Source organism: Talpa occidentalis, unplaced genomic scaffold (assembly GCF_014898055.3).
Source record: "Talpa occidentalis isolate TD23 unplaced genomic scaffold, MPIMG_talOcc4v2.1 talOcc4.11, whole genome shotgun sequence".
Lineage (NCBI taxonomy): Eukaryota > Metazoa > Chordata > Mammalia > Eulipotyphla > Talpidae > Talpa > Talpa occidentalis.
The window spans coordinates 38,174,042-38,193,261 of record NW_023601104.1 but is presented as its reverse complement, the minus strand read 5'-3'; the positions used below and the strand labels follow the sequence as shown (position 1 = coordinate 38,193,261).

The window sequence follows — 19,220 nt, the reverse complement described above, 5'->3', positions numbered from 1 at the left end:
TGGAGGGGTAAATTTGGACTAGTCTGTACAGGGATGGTCTGTGCTTTCTCTCTCTCTGTCTCTTTCTTTTGGTTTTTAATTTCAGTATCACATGGTTTTGAATGCCTCAGAATGCCTTCTTGTCTTTTACTATATAATCAGATTACATTTCACTTCCCTCTGCTTCTTCTTTAGCCATCAAACTCCATGTTTCAGCTCAAGGAATTTCTGTGCATTACCTCCAGTGCATTCTGTTATTTCAAGTTTCCATGTACTCTCACATACCACTCCCTCAGTCTGTGATGCCTTTCTTCTCTATCAGCTGATGCTTACTATAAATTCTTCCTCCTCCTGGAAGTTTTTCTGGCCCTTGCCTGGTTTAGACACCCCTTCTCTATGCCCTCACAGCACCCTGGGCATCATGTAACATGGAGCTGCTCATGTGACAACACAAATGCCAGTTTACCTCATTCTTTCCATCCATAGGCTGTTAAGCAGCTTGAAGCCCTACAGATAGCTTCTGGCACTTTGTAATCTCACAAAACTTTTGAAAGATAATTGTATCCACTGTGCCTATGGCAAATATCTGAAAATTAGTATACCTTAACTGAGGATTGCCTACAAATGCAGTTTCCTAACACTGAATAGTAGCTAGCCACCACTCAGTTAAGCAACGGTGTGAGTTGTCATCAACATGTATTTTCTAACCACAAATTAGCAAAAATAAAACCAACACAATGATAATGTATTTTGTAAGGATTAACAACATGCAAAAATAGTAACAGAAATATGTAAAGAAGTTTTTGCAGCTAAAGAAACTAAGCTACAGAGAATTTATTCATATTTTTCAAATTGCATAAGGTGTGGTCTGCCAGGCCAAAGACATTTTGCTGTTAGCCATTAAAAGTGACAAAAAGAAGTTTACTTTTAACAATTTCACATATTATCTCCTTATATAGAACTTGAAATACATTAAAAGCTTACTCCTTAATAACATCCAAACACATTTCATTTACAAAGTGTGTTTTAATTTATATGTCGAGTCCTTATCTTCTTAATGGCTGCTTTTACCTCTTGATTTCTTAATGTATAAATAATAGGATTTAAGAGAGGGGTGAAAATTGTATAAAACACAGAGAGAATTTTATCTGCAGAGTATTTTCTGAAGGGCCATGTGTAGATGAAGACACACGGAGCAAAGAACAGAGTCACAACCGTGATGTGTGCTGAGAGAGTGGAGAAGGCCTTAGAGGAGCTCCCTGCAGCGCGGTGCCTGACCGAGTATATGATGACTGTATAGGACACAAGCAAGAGGAGGAAGCAGATGAGGGACAGGAGACCACTGTCAGCAATGACTAGGAGTTGCAGCACATAGGTATCTTTGCAGGCAAGTTTGATCACAAGGGGCAGGTCACAGAAAAAGCTGTCTACAACATTGGGACCACAGAAAGGCAAGTTCAACATGAAGGCCATCTGACTGGATGAGTGCACAAATCCAACTGTATAGGAGCACAACACTAGCCCAGTGAGCACCCGTGGGTTCATGATCGTCATATAATGGAGGGGCTTGCATATGGCAACATACCTGTCTATTGCCATGGCTACAAGCAACATCATCTCACTCCCACCTAGGAGGTGCATGAAGAACATCTGAGAATAACATCCCCACCAAGATATGGTTTTCTTTTCTCGGAGGAAATCCATAATCATCTTAGGGGTTGCAAAGGAAGCCAGGATCATATCAATACAGGAGAGATTGATAAGGAGAAAATACATTGGTGTGTGAAGGCGTGAATCAAAGGTGACAGTGACCAAGATGAGGAGGTTTCCTAACACAATCCCCACATAGACTGCAGAGAACCCCAGAAAGAACAAAACCTGAAGATGATGAGACTTGGAAAGTCCCAGCAAAATGAACTCAGTTACCACTGAATGGTTTGTTCTTTCCATATCATCCACTTTTCCCCATAATAATCAAAATGAGTAAGGGACTGGACCATTGTGTTTCCAGGAAGGATGGTTCATGTTGATGTCCAACTTTTATTACAAAATGGCCCTAAATGGTCCAGAGAAGTATACCAAATAGACGCAGAATTCAGAACATATTTCTGAAAAACAAAGATAAAAACAGTACATGAAACCACAATTGGATAGATTGTGGACTTGGAACCAGAAGATCTCAATACAACACTTAGTTGAGTCACTCACTGGGCAACACAGGACAAGTAATTCTCCTTTCGAGGGTTAAATTACTTCCTCAGTAAACTCAAAATACTGAAACATTATATCTAATGCCTTTTTGTGCTATAAAGATCTCCAGAAATTTTCATGATGGGTTCTGTGTTCACAAAACAACACTGACTTTTTATGTAGAAAATACATCCAGGATTTTCAAAAGCCATTTTTGAAACAGATTCTGATTTTAAAAACTATGAATTTAACCTATTAAGTGTTAATGTAAGTTTGAGGTCCTGAGAAATATACCTCCTCTCTTCCTTGCTCCAGATTTTTTTTTTTTTGCATCAGTGCCTCACAGTTCATTCTAGTATTAGTCATTAAAGTGATAATTAGACACTTGTTATGAATCTATAACAATTATTGTGCTTGGAATTTAGGTATGGAATTTATTCGCTTAACACTTACCATTATTAATATCAAAAATCTCCTTTGGGATTATAGGAAAGGATTACAAAGGATGCAGAAAATCTACAGTCAATTGTTTTTTTTTTTTTAATTTTTATAAATTTTATTTTTATATTCCCCATACAATTGCAACCCCCTTATTTTGACCCCAATCCCTCCCCTCCTCACCCCCTCCCACCCTTCATAGAGTGTCTTTGGTTCATAGTTTTTGTTTTTCACTTTCTTATAGTTATTCATTTTCCTGGTCCCTTATTTAAGTTTTCTAGAACTTAATTTACTTCATTTCCAATTTGTATTCACTTGCTTGCTTGTTGCTACAGTTTGTCACATGGCTTCAAAATGAAACAGAGCTTGAGGTAGCTGACACGTTGGTACAAAAATGATACTTTCAGTATCATCATCTAAATTTATGACATAACTGCCATCAACCCATGATTATTATAAAACTAGTTTACTGATTTTGCTTTAAAAAATTACATTGATCACTAATAATTTCAAAATTTTCTAGTTTACACAAGGTACTTCAAAAATAAAATATAGTCTATGTGCCATTATTGCTTCCAGAGAGAAGGAAATATTTTCATGTGAAGGTGCCTTATGAGAACCCCAGGAATACCCTCGCCTCTCCTTTTCCTGTATTCCTTTCAATTTATGTTGATTTACTTCTTCAATCATCAGAAACGGAAAGAGGAATAATAGTGCTGTACTGTTTCTTTGAGACAATCTCTTGGGTATACTTATTCAATTGGGGCTGCTTTTTCCCCTTTTATGAATATATTCATTGGCCACTTTCCTACTTGAGAATCTTGGCTTCATGTAATGTACTAAATCACATCAAGTATGTGAAGTTATTTCTATGTCTTAAAAAATGATGTCTCCTTTTAGCTTTATGCTTAGTATTTTAAGGATCCATATATAATGTTCCTTCTTGAAATTTAGCTTTTGAAATTGTATTAAAGAAAGTAGGTCAGTTTTCAAATATACACGAAGTAGTAGCTGGAATAGTACATGAAATTCAAATATCCATTGCATGGATGAATAAACCATGTAATGCATGTACAGGATATAGATTAAAACATTTTTGAAGCAAAATTCACAAAATTTGGAAACTTGAGTCATTTATTTTTAAATGTAAAATTGGATTCTAAAGGAGTTTTAAAGTGAAACAGAAAAACCATTTAAAAATCATAAGAAGTATGTATTTTCTCTTTAATTTACTTAAAAATAAAAGCAGCTTATGCAAAAGGGAAAAGAAAGGCATGCCATACATAATACAAGAATAACTAAATATTTGCAGTTTGTTCTCTTGATAGCTTTCCAGAAAAATAATACACATATTAGTACTCTGTGTATGTGCACAGATGTGCTGAGTATTTGTGTATATTTTCATTTATAAACCTTTTATTAAGACAACAGTGTTCATGTTATGTGTACAGTTATTTGTCTTATCAATTACCACATTAAAATAAGTTCCCGTGAGTACATAAAAGTCATAATGGCTATAATGAATTACATTTTGTAGATAATATATAATATACCCCACACACAATTTATTAGGGATTTAACATTACTTACAAAAATTCTGTTTTTATCTTATTATTTTCTGATAAAAAATGTGTAATTACATAACTAACTTGTCGATCCCAGAATTATTTTAGGCATTTCATAATCAGCATCTCGTCTACCTTAAAAAAATCTAATACTGTTTATTACTATTACAAAAAATCAATTTCTATTTCAGTAAAAACATTCTCATGGTTTTATACATTCTTCACACACATTTTTCTATCCCTGCTTGCTTTCTTCTTTGTAGCTAAACAAATTCACTTGTCCATATAATCAAATCCTTCAGAATATTTCAAGTTCTCTCTCCTACATAATAAAAGCTTCCCTAGATATGAAACTCATACAATTTCTCCTGTAAGTACAGTCCATTTCATGCATTCTACTACTTAATAATTATCCAGGTACATTATCTGCACTAGCTCTTAATACTCTGAAATAGAAAGAACACTAGGACAAGAGTAAGACCAATTTGTTCTAATTCTAGGTCTTTCATTTCTTCTTTCCTCAAGTCACTTTTTAGCTCCTTGAATATCACAAATTACTTTTACATTTCCCATAATACATATCATAAATAGAGTTGTTGATGGAATGTAAAAGCAGGTGGATATATTAAAAAGGAAATTTTTTTTTACTTTTTCTAGAATATGCATTTAAGATATAAAATTATGGTGTAGAGAATTTTGTTACATACCAAAGATTTTCTGCTTTATACTCCTTAACCCCTTTCTAGTTCTTCAGTATAACTTGCACTAATCTATGATTTTTATTTAGGAGACATTTTCATATATCTTTCACTTACACACACACACACACACACACACAGAGAGAGAGAGAGAGAGAGAGAGAGAGAGAGAGAGAGACTCCCTAAGGGTGTGGAGAGGTCAGATGAGATACAGAAAAGAGAAAAAGTTTGTTTTCAAAAGGATTATTTTGGTTTTCTGCCTGGCAGCATCCACCCTTCCTGCAGAAGCAGGGTATTTATTTATTTATTTTTTTGCTGTGAAAACTTTCATATTATCTTAAAAGGACTGGGAATAAATATGTAGAACTTTAAAATCAACATTTTAATTCTGATGCATAGGTTCTTGCACAATTAATATAATGGAACTAAAAGACACTGAAATTTACTCACATATTATAGTCATCAAAATGAGATGAGAAAAAGACAAATTGTGATTATCATTTAGTTGCTTGATCTACAAAGAACAAAATGTCCAATTACTAGAGAACCTAGTAATCCTTTATTCTATTAAAATTTATGTTTTTGACTATTTGTTATTTTGTTACATAATAATATAAAATAAAATCTATTAGCATTTAGGTCAAATTTACTGAAAATCATGCTCTTGTCTACATGATACTAAGTCAATTAAACTGATTTTTTTAAAAAGTAGAACAGGATAAATTCATGTGTTAGAAGTAGGAAGTTTACAAACATTTCTTGGAAAACAAAAGAGTTTTCTTGGAAAACAAAAGGGAAGGTTTCATTAAGCCAGTTTCTTCTTGACTAATCACTCTTTGACATCAATTAGAAATGCTGTAAAATTTTGACTGGTAATAATAACATGATGAAGTTTGACATGAACACTAGCAAATGCAAAATAAAATCACTTGAATTAAAGTGTACTCACTTTATATGTCCCATATTGTCACACTTACAATGAGAACATGCTATATTTGTATGAACAGAATAGCAAAATGTTTTCCAGAATTGTATAATTTTAATACACTGCTCTGCTCCTAAATAACTTTTGACATTTCATTCTACCTATGACCATATAATTAAAAGGCAGTAGGGAAGACTGTCACTATATCGTTTTATTTTATGTTAAAACTTTCTCCATGACTTACCAATTCTAGAGAGTGTGTCACAACATTACTTGACTCAGGACACACTGCAACCTGGAGAGTTTCCCTCTCAAAAATAATGGTATTTTCCCTAAAACAATGTTATATATATATAATGGTATTTTCTCCAAAAAAAAAAAAGGTAATAAATATAGAGAGGGTGGTAATGAAGAAATAATGCATTTTGAGACCTAACAATACCCAACTGATGATCAAGTACCAATGGGAATTATTAAATATATCATGTTTTCCCTGAATTACAACAGTGAAAATTCATTTCTGGCATTGCATAATTATAGAAATTGATGTTTTACTTATGCACAATACTTAAGAGGGACAACACAAAACCATTATGTGGTCTGGGAATTTATAATATGAAACTTTACCTGAAGAATATTAAAAATAATGAACCATAAAATACATAACTTTTACTAGGTACTAATTTCAGACCTGGCACTATTTTTAGCATAACTGGGCCTCTTAAAACAGAAGATCCAAAGATCTAAAGCTGGCTGATTGCATTTCTACTATTTCCTCATTTCCATCTCCAGTTCTAAGAAACTTCCTATGGATTATCTCCCTTGCTCTCTTTCATATCCCATTGAAAAATACATTTACGCAATAAAATTATCCCTTTCATGCCTTTACTCACTTCTATTTGAAATAAATGATGCTTCAAATTGCCTGCTTCCATTTTTAATAACACCACTGTTCTAAGAGTGATAAGAATGTAAGATAGTATGGGGAATATAACCAAAATGAAAATGCATACATTGTGCAAAAATGAAAAATGATATAAGAATTATATAAAATAAAATATTAAAAATAAATACGTATAAGAAAAGCAAAAAAAAAAGAATGTAAGATAGCCATATGATCCAAGATTTCCTTGCCCATTTTTGTATATTAATAACAGTAAGATGCCTTTCTTGAGCAGAGAAATGATACCCACATGAAGTACAATTATGCACTATCTAATGTTATAAACCTTTCATTGTATTGTTGGTGGTTGTTTCCATAAGAGCATAAGCAAATTACAGAGCTGAGTATACATCAATTTTATGGAATACCCATTTTCAGACCAGAGAGCTTCAAGAATTAGTCCACTATAATCTATTTGCTGGTTCTGTACAGGTCCTTATCTTCAGAGACTTCTATCTAAAATCATCTTCACATTATTTTCCCCTAAAGACGCTGAGTTCAGGCAAGAGTAGTGACTTCAGTGGGGATGAAAGAAGTATTTCACCACAGCATTTCCATGTCCTTTTTTTTTTTTTTTAAAGATTTTTATTTATTTATTTATACAAGCACTGGGTACAGTCAGAAGCGCGGGAGGGTGAGATAATTCACCAGAGCCAGAGTGGGGAGCAGAACAGGCAGAGGGAGCAAAGTACACTGCTGAGGGGAGCAGCGGGCGGCAGGAGAGGTCTGTGGGCCATGTGGGACCCTCGCTCCTGCGGCTGGGGATCGAACTGGCGCTGCGCTGCAGAGGCTGCAGGCAGCTTCGCAGCCCAGTGCTCAACCGCTGTGCCACCAGGGGAAGCCCCATTTCCACGTTCTTTTATTTCATGATCCTGAATAACTGACTTTCTAGGAAACCTAAAATCACCTACTGCCTCAGCACCGTATCTTTTTGGGGTGGTTTCTACATGAGTTGCCTCAAGCTTTCTCTAAGTTCCCACTTATATTTCCATAACTGAGTACTTAAGATTAATACTTAATTGGTTCCATTATCTAGAGTCAATTTACTTGATCATATAGCAAGACAACTGATTTAAGAAAATGTCAGTATCTCAACTTATAATTAAGACATTGAGGCCAGGAGCCTATATCCGCTTACAATGCTAAATACAAGGCTCTTAACAGCATCTGTAATACCCTTATTTTCTTACATTAGCATTTTACTTCGTCTGATTTGTAAGCAGCAACATGGTCCTCATTCTGAAAACCCCATCAATGACCACAGAGCCTATTTTATTTGACCAGGAAAGAATTAAATGCCATACACGGTTTCCCTCCTTCTTTCTCTCCCTCCCTCCCTCTTTCTTCTGCTATTCTGTCATTCCAATGTCCTCGCCTTTTTTTTTTTTTGGTAATAATTGTAATAATATAATATTTATCAGAAACCAACCATCACAGTTACTTTGAATTTAAGACTCCTTCTTGTCTTTAAGTGCCCTGTTGAGAATTCTAGGTAAGTGCCTAAGTGCAGACTGACTCAGTCTGTTGGTGACTACAAAAAAAATCACCTGTTGATAATTATAAAACCAGCAACATTCTGTTCTCTCCTTAACTGCAATTAGGAACAAAACAAGAGACCATCTACTGATGATTACATGAGACCTCACACAGCAGCTTTCTGTCTGAAGACTTGTCAACCAATCCAAAGGTTTCAAAAAAAAAATGATGTAAACTCAGCTCACAACCTTGTACAATTCTTTAAAATTTCCCTATGCCCTGACCCTGGTGAAACACCAGGGCCACCCCTTGGTTGTTCATCTAGGCCATGAACCCAATTCTTCATTTTTTTTTTCCAATTGTATCACAACTTGATTATTTTCGTTGACATATATAGGTTTAAATGATCACATTCTAGTTCATTCAAATAACATATACCATATCTCATAGAACATAATGAATTTCTTTATTCCCTTTCTCTCTGTACCATTGTTGGCACATGTCATACTTTTATTTGTTCATATTATAAATGTTTACAAATTGTCACTACAACTTCATTGAATATTTCTATTTATATACTGTAAGGGCAGGAACAGACACGGTGCAGGTTTTCTGATCCAGCAGACTGGGTAAAGGAGGAGTCAGAGTCCTCAGTGGTATTTTGCAGGCTTTTATTGGGATTTACCCGGTACACAGCAGGCAGGGGTGCTGGGGGGCCGGGAGGCTGGCAGTCCTCCTAGCCCCCAGCAAGTCTTCACTCTGTCTGGGCTCTCCAGCCTTCTCTCGGCTTCTGCTTCTTTGGCTTCTCTCTCGGCTTCTCTTTTGGCTTCTGTTTCGGCTTCTACTGGCATCCCCGTGATGCCGCCCTTAAAAGCAAAGTCTTAGCGTGGGTGTACCCACTTCAGGGGCCCGCCATCTGACATGCATTCAGGATCACAGGGTTCCCTCATCTATCCTGATGGCAGGAGGGCAGAAAAGCCTGATACCTTTTACCTTACCCTACATATACATTGCTGACCATTAATCCTTTAATCTTTCGTTTGTGTATTATTTTTTTAAACAATATTTGCTTCCCCCAACCCCCTCAGATTGAGTCCTCATAGAATTTCCTTCCCCAAGGCACCCGTGCACCATCTCTACAGTCTCCTGTGCTCCTCCCTCCCTCTGATCCCTCTCTTCCTTCCCTGCAGGATGTCTCTGATTTATAATTGCCTGTTTTTGCTTTGTTGTGTTTTGTACTGTTATTATTTTTTTTTACACTGATGTCTGATTTGGTTCCCCTATATTCCTGTTATAAGTGAGGCAATCCAACATTTTTCTTTTTCCTTCTGGCTTATTTAACTGAGCATAATTCCCTTTACTCCATCCACGTTGCTGCGAATGACATGCGTTTATCTTTTTTGATTGTTGAATAATATTCCATTGTGTATATATACCACATCTTCTTGATCCAATCTTTATTTCTGGACATTTGGGTTGTTTCCAGGTTTTTCCTATTGTAAATACTGCTGCAATAAACATTGGTGTACATGTGTTTTTTTGAATCAATGTTTTTGTGTCCTTTGGGGAGATCCCTAGTAGTGGAATTGCCAGGTCGTATGGTAGCTCCATTTTCAGTAGACTGAGGAACCTCCAGACAGCTTTCCACAGTGGTTGGACCAGTTTGCACTCCCACCAGCAATGCAGGAGAGTTCCTTTTTCACCACATCCTTGCCAACATTTGTTGTTGCTTGTTTTGTTGATATGTGCCATTCTTACCGGTGTAAGGCGGTATCTCATTGTGGTTTTAATTTGCATTTCCCTCATTATAAGGATGTTGAACATTTTTCATATGCTTGTTGGCCATTTGCATTCCTCTTTGGAGAAATGTCTTTTAAGTTCTTCTGCCCATTTTTTGACTGGATTGTTTATTTTGTTTTTGTTGATTCCTGTGAGTTCTTTGTATATCTTCCTGATCAGTCCCTTATCAGATGAATGGAATGCAAAAATTTTTTTCCCAATCAGTGGGGTGTCTCTCTGTTTTGGTTAATGTCTCTTTTGCTGTACAGAAGCTTTTCAGTTTGATGTAATCCCAGGTGTTCATAGTAATCTCTGATTATTCTTTTGATTGCTACTGAGTCTGTTGTGATTTCTCCTCATTCATTTATAATCCTATTTATATGTGTTTTCTCCCATTTTTTCTTTGTGAGTCTGGCTAGAGGTCTGTCTATTTTGTTTATTTTTTCAAAGAACCAACTTTTTGTTTCATTGATCTTTTGGATTGTTTTTTTAATTTCCATTTTGTTTATTTCTGCTTTTGTATTATTTTCCTTTCTTTTACTGGCATTAGGGTTTTTTGTTTTTTTTTTTCTAGCTCTTTGAGATGTGATATTAGGTTGTTTCTTTGAGTTCTTTCTTGTTTCTTGATGTGAGCCTGTATTGCTATATATTTTCCTCCTATTACTGCTTTTGCTGCATCCCATACATTCTGGAAAGTGGTGTCCTCCTTGTCTTGAACACGTTTTTCTATGAAAATCTTAATAAATGGAGAAAATGACTGGTTGTGTAGGACATTTGTTGACATAATAAACAGAGGTAGTAAACTATGAGAAATAAAAAAAATTAGTCAACTATTTTTTCACATAGGAGATCAAAGAAAGAAGAGTGTTTTTCATTTTTAACCATGAACTATTTGGGCACAATTCAGTACTAGCAGAGCTCATAAATCCAAGAGGAACTAATTATAGAGGGAAATTAAAAGTTATCACAACATGTGATTCTTAGGAAATAGTTATTTCCATTATTGCCAACTACATTAGTACTCTTCTCTTGACCTTTATTCAGATGATAGTACTAAAGAAAGATGTTTGGGGTCACCAAAGTTTTTAAAGAATTTTTTTGTAATAAAATAAAAGCAATAAAACAATTTTGTCACATTTATAAACTTTTCTTAGCTCAATGAAAATTCAATGTTGTCTATGGTTTTAAATAAATACACAGCTTATATACATACCTGTCTGTATGTCACAAACAGGGTATATTATATGGTAGTTAATGCCTAATTTCTATACCTATTTTATGAGAAAAAGTTAACACTAATGAGACTTAATAATGTAGCTTCCCAAATGCATGGCATTTTAATTGCTGAGGGAATTGATTTATGAGTCAAGGTTTTTCCAGGGTCACTAATTGATACAATTCTCATTTTGCTTATACAATTTGAAAATAAAAGGAATTTCTCCTATGTTAGATTTAGCACATACAATAAACCAAAGAAAGTGGAGTCAAGTGAGAAGTCTTAGAAGAGTCTCACTGATTTACCATTGAACTTCCAAAGCAAGCAAAAGGTATGGAGAAGAAAGGTTAAAGAGGTTCTTATGTTTGCATATTAGTAAGTGAAATATCTATTTTAGAATTTTTACAATTATATAATTAAAGCATGTAAATTATGTATTTGTGGTATATCAAGAAATACAAATGTAACCAGATAGATAATTCTACCATCCAAAGTAAATCACTAAAATGCTTTGATGTGTATAAACTCAAATTATATTTTTAATGAAATTAAACTTTTTTACATGTTCAAACATTGTTTACAAATTTTCCTAAATGTTCTATATTTTACTATGGCTGATTTGTATTATTGAACTCTTGAAATTTTTCTTAATGACCAATAAGAATTTGTTACTAAGGACCTATGTATGTGCCTGTTTTCACTAATATACTAATATATCTAAATGACCTTAAGCTATAATTTCATTAAAATTAAACTTTTTTTCATATATTTAAATACCATTTATATATTTTATTAAACATTTTGCATTTTATCTTAGCTTATTATTAACATTGCCTTATGAAAAAAAAAATTTTGGGACCCTCGTCGATGGCCAGGGAATGAACCAGCGCTGCAGAGGCTGCAGGCAGCCTCGCAGCCCAGCGCTCAACTGCTGCGCCACCAGGGGAGGCCCGCCTTACGAAAATTTTTTTTTTTTAAATAACTTTTATTTTTATATTCCCCATACAATTGCAACCCCCTTATTTTGACCCCAATCCCTCCCCTCCCCGCCCCCCCCATCCCCCACCACAGAGTGTCTCTGGTTCATAATTTTTTGTTGATTTTGATTTTCACTTTCTTATAGTTATTCATTTTCCTGGTCCCTTATTTAAGTTTTCTAGATTCCTGCTATGAGTGAGACCATCCAGTATTTTTCTTTGTCTTTCTGGCTTATTTCACTGAGCATGATCCCTTCCAGCTCCATCCATGTTGCTGCAAATTGCATGTGTTTATCTTTTTTGAATGCGAGTAATATTCCATGGTGTATATGTACCACATCTTCTTGATCCAGTCATCTATTTTTGGGCATTTGGGTTGTTTCCAAAGCTTAGCTATTGTAAACAGTGCTGCTATAAACATAGGGGTGCAGGTGCTTCGGCACCTTACGAAAATTTTTAAAGAAAAAACCTTTTGCTTTTTAAATTTTGTTTGTGCTATTGAGATAACAGGGAGCTACATCATCTTCATTGAAAAAAATTCATTAACATTTACTTCTGCCTTTGTCTGATTCTAATTCCATATTACAAAATAAAATAAAGCATACATTCCATTTGCATATTTACCTTGGTCTTGTATGAATTGCTATTATTGAAATGTTTAAATATCTGAATTTATTTTAAGACTGTGTAGGTAACCAGCTTTATAAATTTCCAAATAACATCACTATTATCCTAAACAGCAGATTTTTAATCTATGACTCGGTTTCTGAAATCTCAGATTTCTAATATTTATTTATTATCTATTCTTACAAAGGTAAGTACTATTCTATTACTCAAGCTTTATAATAAATTAATGTCTGTTAGGTTTATCTCCTACATTGAAGGATGTTAACAGGACTGTAAATTATCTTGCAGAAATTGCCTACACTCTCTTTTTTAATGCTATGAATTGAATTTTCTTCTCTTTTCTCCTGTTTTGTTCTTGCTCTGTCACTTTTCTCCTTTTCACATCTTTTTTTTCTCATCTCCATCCTTAAAAAATTAAGAAATCTATCAACATAAACATTTGCACACACACACACACACACACACACAAGAACTCCAGAAAGATGGTGTTAATCATTTAAAAATACAAAGGTTGCACACAAAATGAACCCTTGGAAAGAATATTTGTGATACTGTTACTTTGACTTTTGATAAGAAGAGTTGGTCACCTACTAGTAAGTTTCGTTTCATTATTTTCAATGTGTGTTTTATTCTCCTTTTAACACGCTGTGTATATTGAATTTTCATGTTTACACTATATATATTATACTTTGAAAAATCCATATTTTTATTAACAATTGTAAAAGTTCATTAAAAAGCCATATATAAAGATTTTAGAAAGTTAAAGTCACATATAATCTGTCACATTTTACTATGTTAATAATTATTAAAGGTTATTTGTTTTTTAAGATGTTTTCATGTGCATATACTCAGAATCATGTTATTAATTTTATTATGCAAGATTTTTCACTTTAGGTCCCTGTTATGTAGGTCTATATTATTGTTTTTAAGGGTTACATAGTATTTCAATATATAACTACATTATAATTAAGATATTCTGTATTAATTTATATTTCAGTTACTTAAAATTCTTTGCCATTGTTGTTAAATAATACCGTAAATAGTAAGTATATATGGGTATTGTCCCAGTAAGTGGTGACATTCCCTTTTAGTTATGAAAAAGTTTTGCCAAAAATGGATTATGTAAAAATCAACCTTATTTTGCATATGTTTCTGTTTCTTTTAATTTATTTGAGTGTCCATTTGAACTTATTTTAGTTAAGGTATAAGATAAGGAATTCAATTTATTTTTGGCAAGTTTTGAAAGTGTGCGACACCATTTGCTGAGAAATTCATCTTTTCTATACTGATTTGATATGGTCCTTTGATAGACTCCCAACAGGCCTCTTTTCCTCTATTACAATTCTTCATCTTTCAGCTACTGGAAACTTTCTAAAGCACTGATATGATTATAGTAATGTTTTGCCTCAAGTGACTTCCTATCACTTCTGAGACATAGACTGAATTCAGACCCCACAGGATTCAACTTTGATCAAACCTCCCTGGTCTTCTTTTGCATAGTCCAAATTTTTCAGTACCTTCATGCAGTTTCTTCATGCTGCAGAGTATTTCCCATGCCTTTCCTGTGGGCATTTCACTCTTTCTCCTTTTCCTCATTTATTTAACTCCTATTCATTATCTAGAGCTTAGCACAAAAGTCTGTCCAGACCATGGCATTTGGCACTGCTATGAGGTCTATAGTTCACCTAGTCCTTTGTTAAAACAACTTTTCAACCTTACATTCAACTTGTTAGGGGATAGTAATCTAAGACTACCTTCGCAAATAGTCTATAAGCTCTGTAACGAGAAAGTATGTGTCTTATCCCAAGTACATAAGAGGTCTCATGGTAACTACTCAATGAATATTTGTTAATTGAATAAACTATTTTGTGATAGTTTCAAAGGAAATCTGCGATGAAGAGTGAAAATTTTTTTCAAAAATTTTCTCCAATGATATCTGCTTCTTTCATTATCTGCTGTATTCTTTTATAATAATTTTTATTTGTTCCTTTCAGGTAACACAAAGTCAATGAATAAAACATATTATTCTTCGGTGTCTGAATTTGTGTTCCTGGGACTTTCTACCTCTAGACCAGTGCAGCATGTCCTCCTTGTCTTCTCTCTGGTGCTTTATGTCACAATTTTTCTGGGAAACCTCACTGTTGTGCTTACAGTGATCTTTGCTCCTCATTTACATTCACCCATGTACTTTCTTCTAGCCAACCTCTCATTCATTGATTTGTGTCTTTCTACCTTAACAGTTCCTAAGATGATTTCTGACCTGTTCTCTGGGAATAAGACCATATCTTTCCAGGGGTGCATTGTTCAAATATTTGGTATTCATATCCTGGGTGGCTCTGAGATGGTGCTACTCATTTCTATGGCCCTGGACCGGTATGTGGCCATATGTAAGCCTCTCCACTACATGACTATCATGAACCCACGCGTGTGCATTTTGCTTTTATGTGGTGCTTGGACTATTGGCTTCATTCATGCAGTAGCTCAGTTAGCTTTTGTTGTCCACCTGCCATTTTGTGGTCCTAATGAGATTGATAGTTTTTACTGTGACCTTCCTTGGTTTATAAAACTTGCCTGCGCAGACACCTATGGATTGGAATTTATGGTGACTGCCAACAGCGGGTTCATTTCCATGGGAACCTTCTTCTTATTGATTATTTCCTACATATACATCTTGATCACTGTATGGAAATGCTCTTCAGTTGGTTTGTCTAAGGCTCTCTCTACCCTATCAGCTCACATCACTGTGGTGGTTTTATTCTTTGGACCATGTATTGTCATTTACATGTGGCCATTTCCCACAGTGCCAGTGGATAAGTTTCTTGCCATTTTGGACTTTATGATTACACCCATTATGAATCCTGCTATTTATACTTTGAGGAATAAAGAGATGAAGCTAGCAATGAGGAGACTGAGTAGTCAATTCCTCACATTGAGGGTATCTCCTAAGTAACTCAAAGAATACAAGCTAATTTGTATATTTTCTAAGAACTTCAAGTAGTAAAATGCTTAAATAATTAGACAAACTTGAGGGCAATTTTTCTAAAGTCAACATTTTATAGTATTCAGAATAGACTCATGAAAATGAATTTATATTGTACTATCACATTAACTTTATATGGTCACCATTTTATAATATTCAGAACAGATCATTATTATAAGACTGTAACGGAATATTTTAACTTTTTATTCAAGAGTTGTTTGACAAATGAATTTAAATCTCAGGAAATGTTTATATGAAGTTGATGAAACTTAGAAATGATGACACTATGAAATTAGGTATCACCCTGCCTGAATTCAAATTAATTAGCTTAGAGTAAATATGCTCAGGTTTTTGAGGGAACTATGAAATACAGAAATCTCCTACTATATTCATTTAAATTCAGGATATGAATTATTAAGTGTGTATGTTTTTTCAAAAAGACAGAAAATTGTAGATGATTTGAAACTGGAGGGATTTTCCAAATACAAACAATGATGTAAACCAATGTTACTGCAATATAAATAAATATTTACAAAAATAAATAAATGGATAAAATAAAACTGGAGGAAAAAGAACAGAGCAGGAGAAGTGAAGTGGACAAAAGATGGGTAAGGTAACATAATAAGGGAAGACTGATACATGGAAGGAGTTTGAAACCAAGAGGGAGAACCTCAGAAATAGTACATTTCATGTACTTGGTCTGTGGTTACTACTCTCATGCTTGATTGTCTCATGTTGAATGGTGTTAAGTTATTTCTAGTTGGCTCAGGGTAGCATGATTTAGATGTCATATTTGTGATGTGTATGTCATGTGTACAATATATGCATGCTGCTGATTTCACAAATTTTGACATCTCACTTAATATCTGTGACTCAATCAGTCAATGAGTACTCCCTAAACATCAAATACATGCTACTCTGATAATTTCATCGCTGGTCATATTATTATCCAACAACTACTCTGCCCAAATTTTGGCTGAAAATGTTTCTCCAGGAACTTTTCTTGTATTACTCCTTTATTACTCAAGACATGAGCTCCTAACATATGTGTATGCTGTATAATATGTAGAAATTATGAAACTAATTCAATTTATATTTTGCTTTGGTAACTAAAAGATGGAAGCAAATTTACTACTAAGCTATAAAAGGAATCTATGTTCTGAGTATTTGTGATCCAAAATTCATTTGGATTTATATCATAAGTAATGTATCTTATTTTCCCAGCTCATAATTATTTTGTAGCTTAACATTTATATTTGCAATGGATTTTTGTTACTAAACTTAAAAAGACAAATATAGAAACATGTTATCTGCTTTAGGATTTTGTCATACTTTTGAAGTAAGCAGGAGAAGGGAGAAGACTAAAATTCTAAGCTTAAAATTTCTTACGGGAAAAACTGAATTCATGATACCTTTCAGATTGTGGAGTAAAAGATCCCTTAGAACTGTAATTAACACCTGGAAAATATATGTCCAAGGAGCAGGCATAAACCATAAGTATGCAGAGTCATAAAAACTATAATCTATATTCATTTATGCTTAGTTCTTGCTGGTATAGACGTGATCATACCTTAATCTTTTAAGGTATGATCCAAAATGAAAAGTAAATAGATTCTAGAGGAATGAAAAGTAAAAATGAAAAGTAAATAGATTCTAGAGGAATACATCCAGTCAGAAGTTTACAATCTTTTATACACAATGTCTAATATGCATAAAATTTATGGAATGTGCACAAAAAGCAAATATTCAACTAACAATAGAAAATAGTTAATATTTAGAAACAGGGTCAATTACTGAAATGACTAGAGAGTATAAAATAACATTTATATATAAATATTGAAAAACAGAAAAAATGAATCACTAGAAATGGAAAATATAAGAAGTGTTTTCTTTCACAGCTGAAAAAGACACATTAAATTATGAGTCTGAAGGCTTAAGGAAAATGGACACAGAGGAAGGCAGCAGATTCAAATCCAAATCAATAGACATTATTCTAACAAAAAAATTGTAAAAATCAAAGTATTATATAGTAATTGTTTTATTTAAGTGTTGATGCCTCTGACACTCTATTGGGAATACTACAAAGTGTGCATGGCCATGTTATCTATATAAAGCAATCTGAAATTTGATGGCTATCTGGATCCATAGTTCTCAGATAAGAACATGTATACCTTTTTGAGGCATACCAAAAGAAGAATTCTCAAGAAAGTTACATGCAATAATGAACAGTTCAAAAACGCTGTATATAATCTAGTAGAAACTAGAGTTCAGGCTATCTGAACTCTGCAGTAAATTAAATGGGTAGTTATTTGAAAATTAGACTTTTTGGCCTGATCTTCATAACACTTTTCCTTTACTTTATCTGTTATAGATGGTAAACCCTGTAATTCATTTAAAAATTAGAAAGAAAAGAAGAAAAAGTCTCAAAGGCCTTAGGACATCCATCTTTGTATTTATTGCATATCTTCTAAAGATAATTACACTTTCTCAAGCATGTATAAAATGTGAAGTTCACGCAATAGTATTTCATTCAGATTATGGTTATAATTAATTTTTTTCTGAGTCTGATGGGTAATATTAATGAAGATTTTAGTAGGTGTTCCTGTAGGTAAGGTAGCTAGAATGCTAACTACTTAAAAGACACATTTACTCATTTGTAAAATACAGATACCAATAGTCAGTGTACTGACTTACTGATATTTAAAGATTGGTGTCAATTGTCTTAAAGAAATTCTCATCATAATAGAAAATACCAAGATGTGGTGATAGGTATTGAAATAGCAGCACAGACAGTAATAACTAACTTAATACTTAGCAATTTAAAGTGATTCTGGATCACAATCAAATCACAGTCATAAAGACAACTAACCTTCCCAGACATGGAATTTATTTAATGATCAATAAATGACTGTGGGATATGGTAGTATTGACATGAAAATAAACATGATTTCCATATATGAATTTGGAAATACTTCCCAGTCCCTAGTAATAAGACAGATGGACATTCTAAAAACCCACACAAGTCCTTCCATATAACAATATCGTCATTTTTTCATTTCTTCACATATAAATGACAGATTGTAGGAGAAGTATCATGATTGCATAAAACATGACAAGAAACTTGTTCACCCTGGTGATGCCAAGTGGTCATGGTTAGATGAAAATACAAGACCCAAAAAGGACCACCACCAATCTGATGTGGACAGTGCGGGTGGAAGAGTCTTGTAAATTCCATCTTTAGAATGAAGGCAGATAGTAAAAGAGTATGACTAAGATATCAGCTGCAGAATAAAGAAAGCTGTTGCCTGCATGCTACTATCAATAGCAAACAATATTTCTAGAATATAGCCATGTATGTAGGTTAACTTGATCATCAATGCAATAGCAGAAAAAAGGAGTTATTCAGTTCCCTGCCTTCTCAAGAGGG

General features: G+C 33.9%; 2 protein-coding genes across 2 annotated transcripts; one reads left to right on the top strand and one right to left on the bottom strand.

Moving 5' to 3' along the window:
* Positions 1–1,005: 1,005 nt before the first annotated feature.
* LOC119238185 (olfactory receptor 4K13) lies at positions 1,006–1,932 on the bottom strand. Its single transcript, XM_037501893.1, has one exon. The coding sequence runs from the start codon at positions 1,927–1,929 to the stop codon at positions 1,006–1,008; it is 924 nt and encodes a 307-aa protein (XP_037357790.1). The 5' UTR covers positions 1,930–1,932.
* Positions 1,933–14,821: 12,889 nt separating this feature from the next.
* LOC119237981 (olfactory receptor 4F6-like) lies at positions 14,822–15,763 on the top strand. Its single transcript, XM_037501788.1, has one exon. It carries the CDS (start codon positions 14,822–14,824, stop codon positions 15,761–15,763), a length of 942 nt encoding a protein of 313 aa, XP_037357685.1.
* The last annotated feature ends 3,457 nt before the right edge of the window (positions 15,764–19,220 follow it).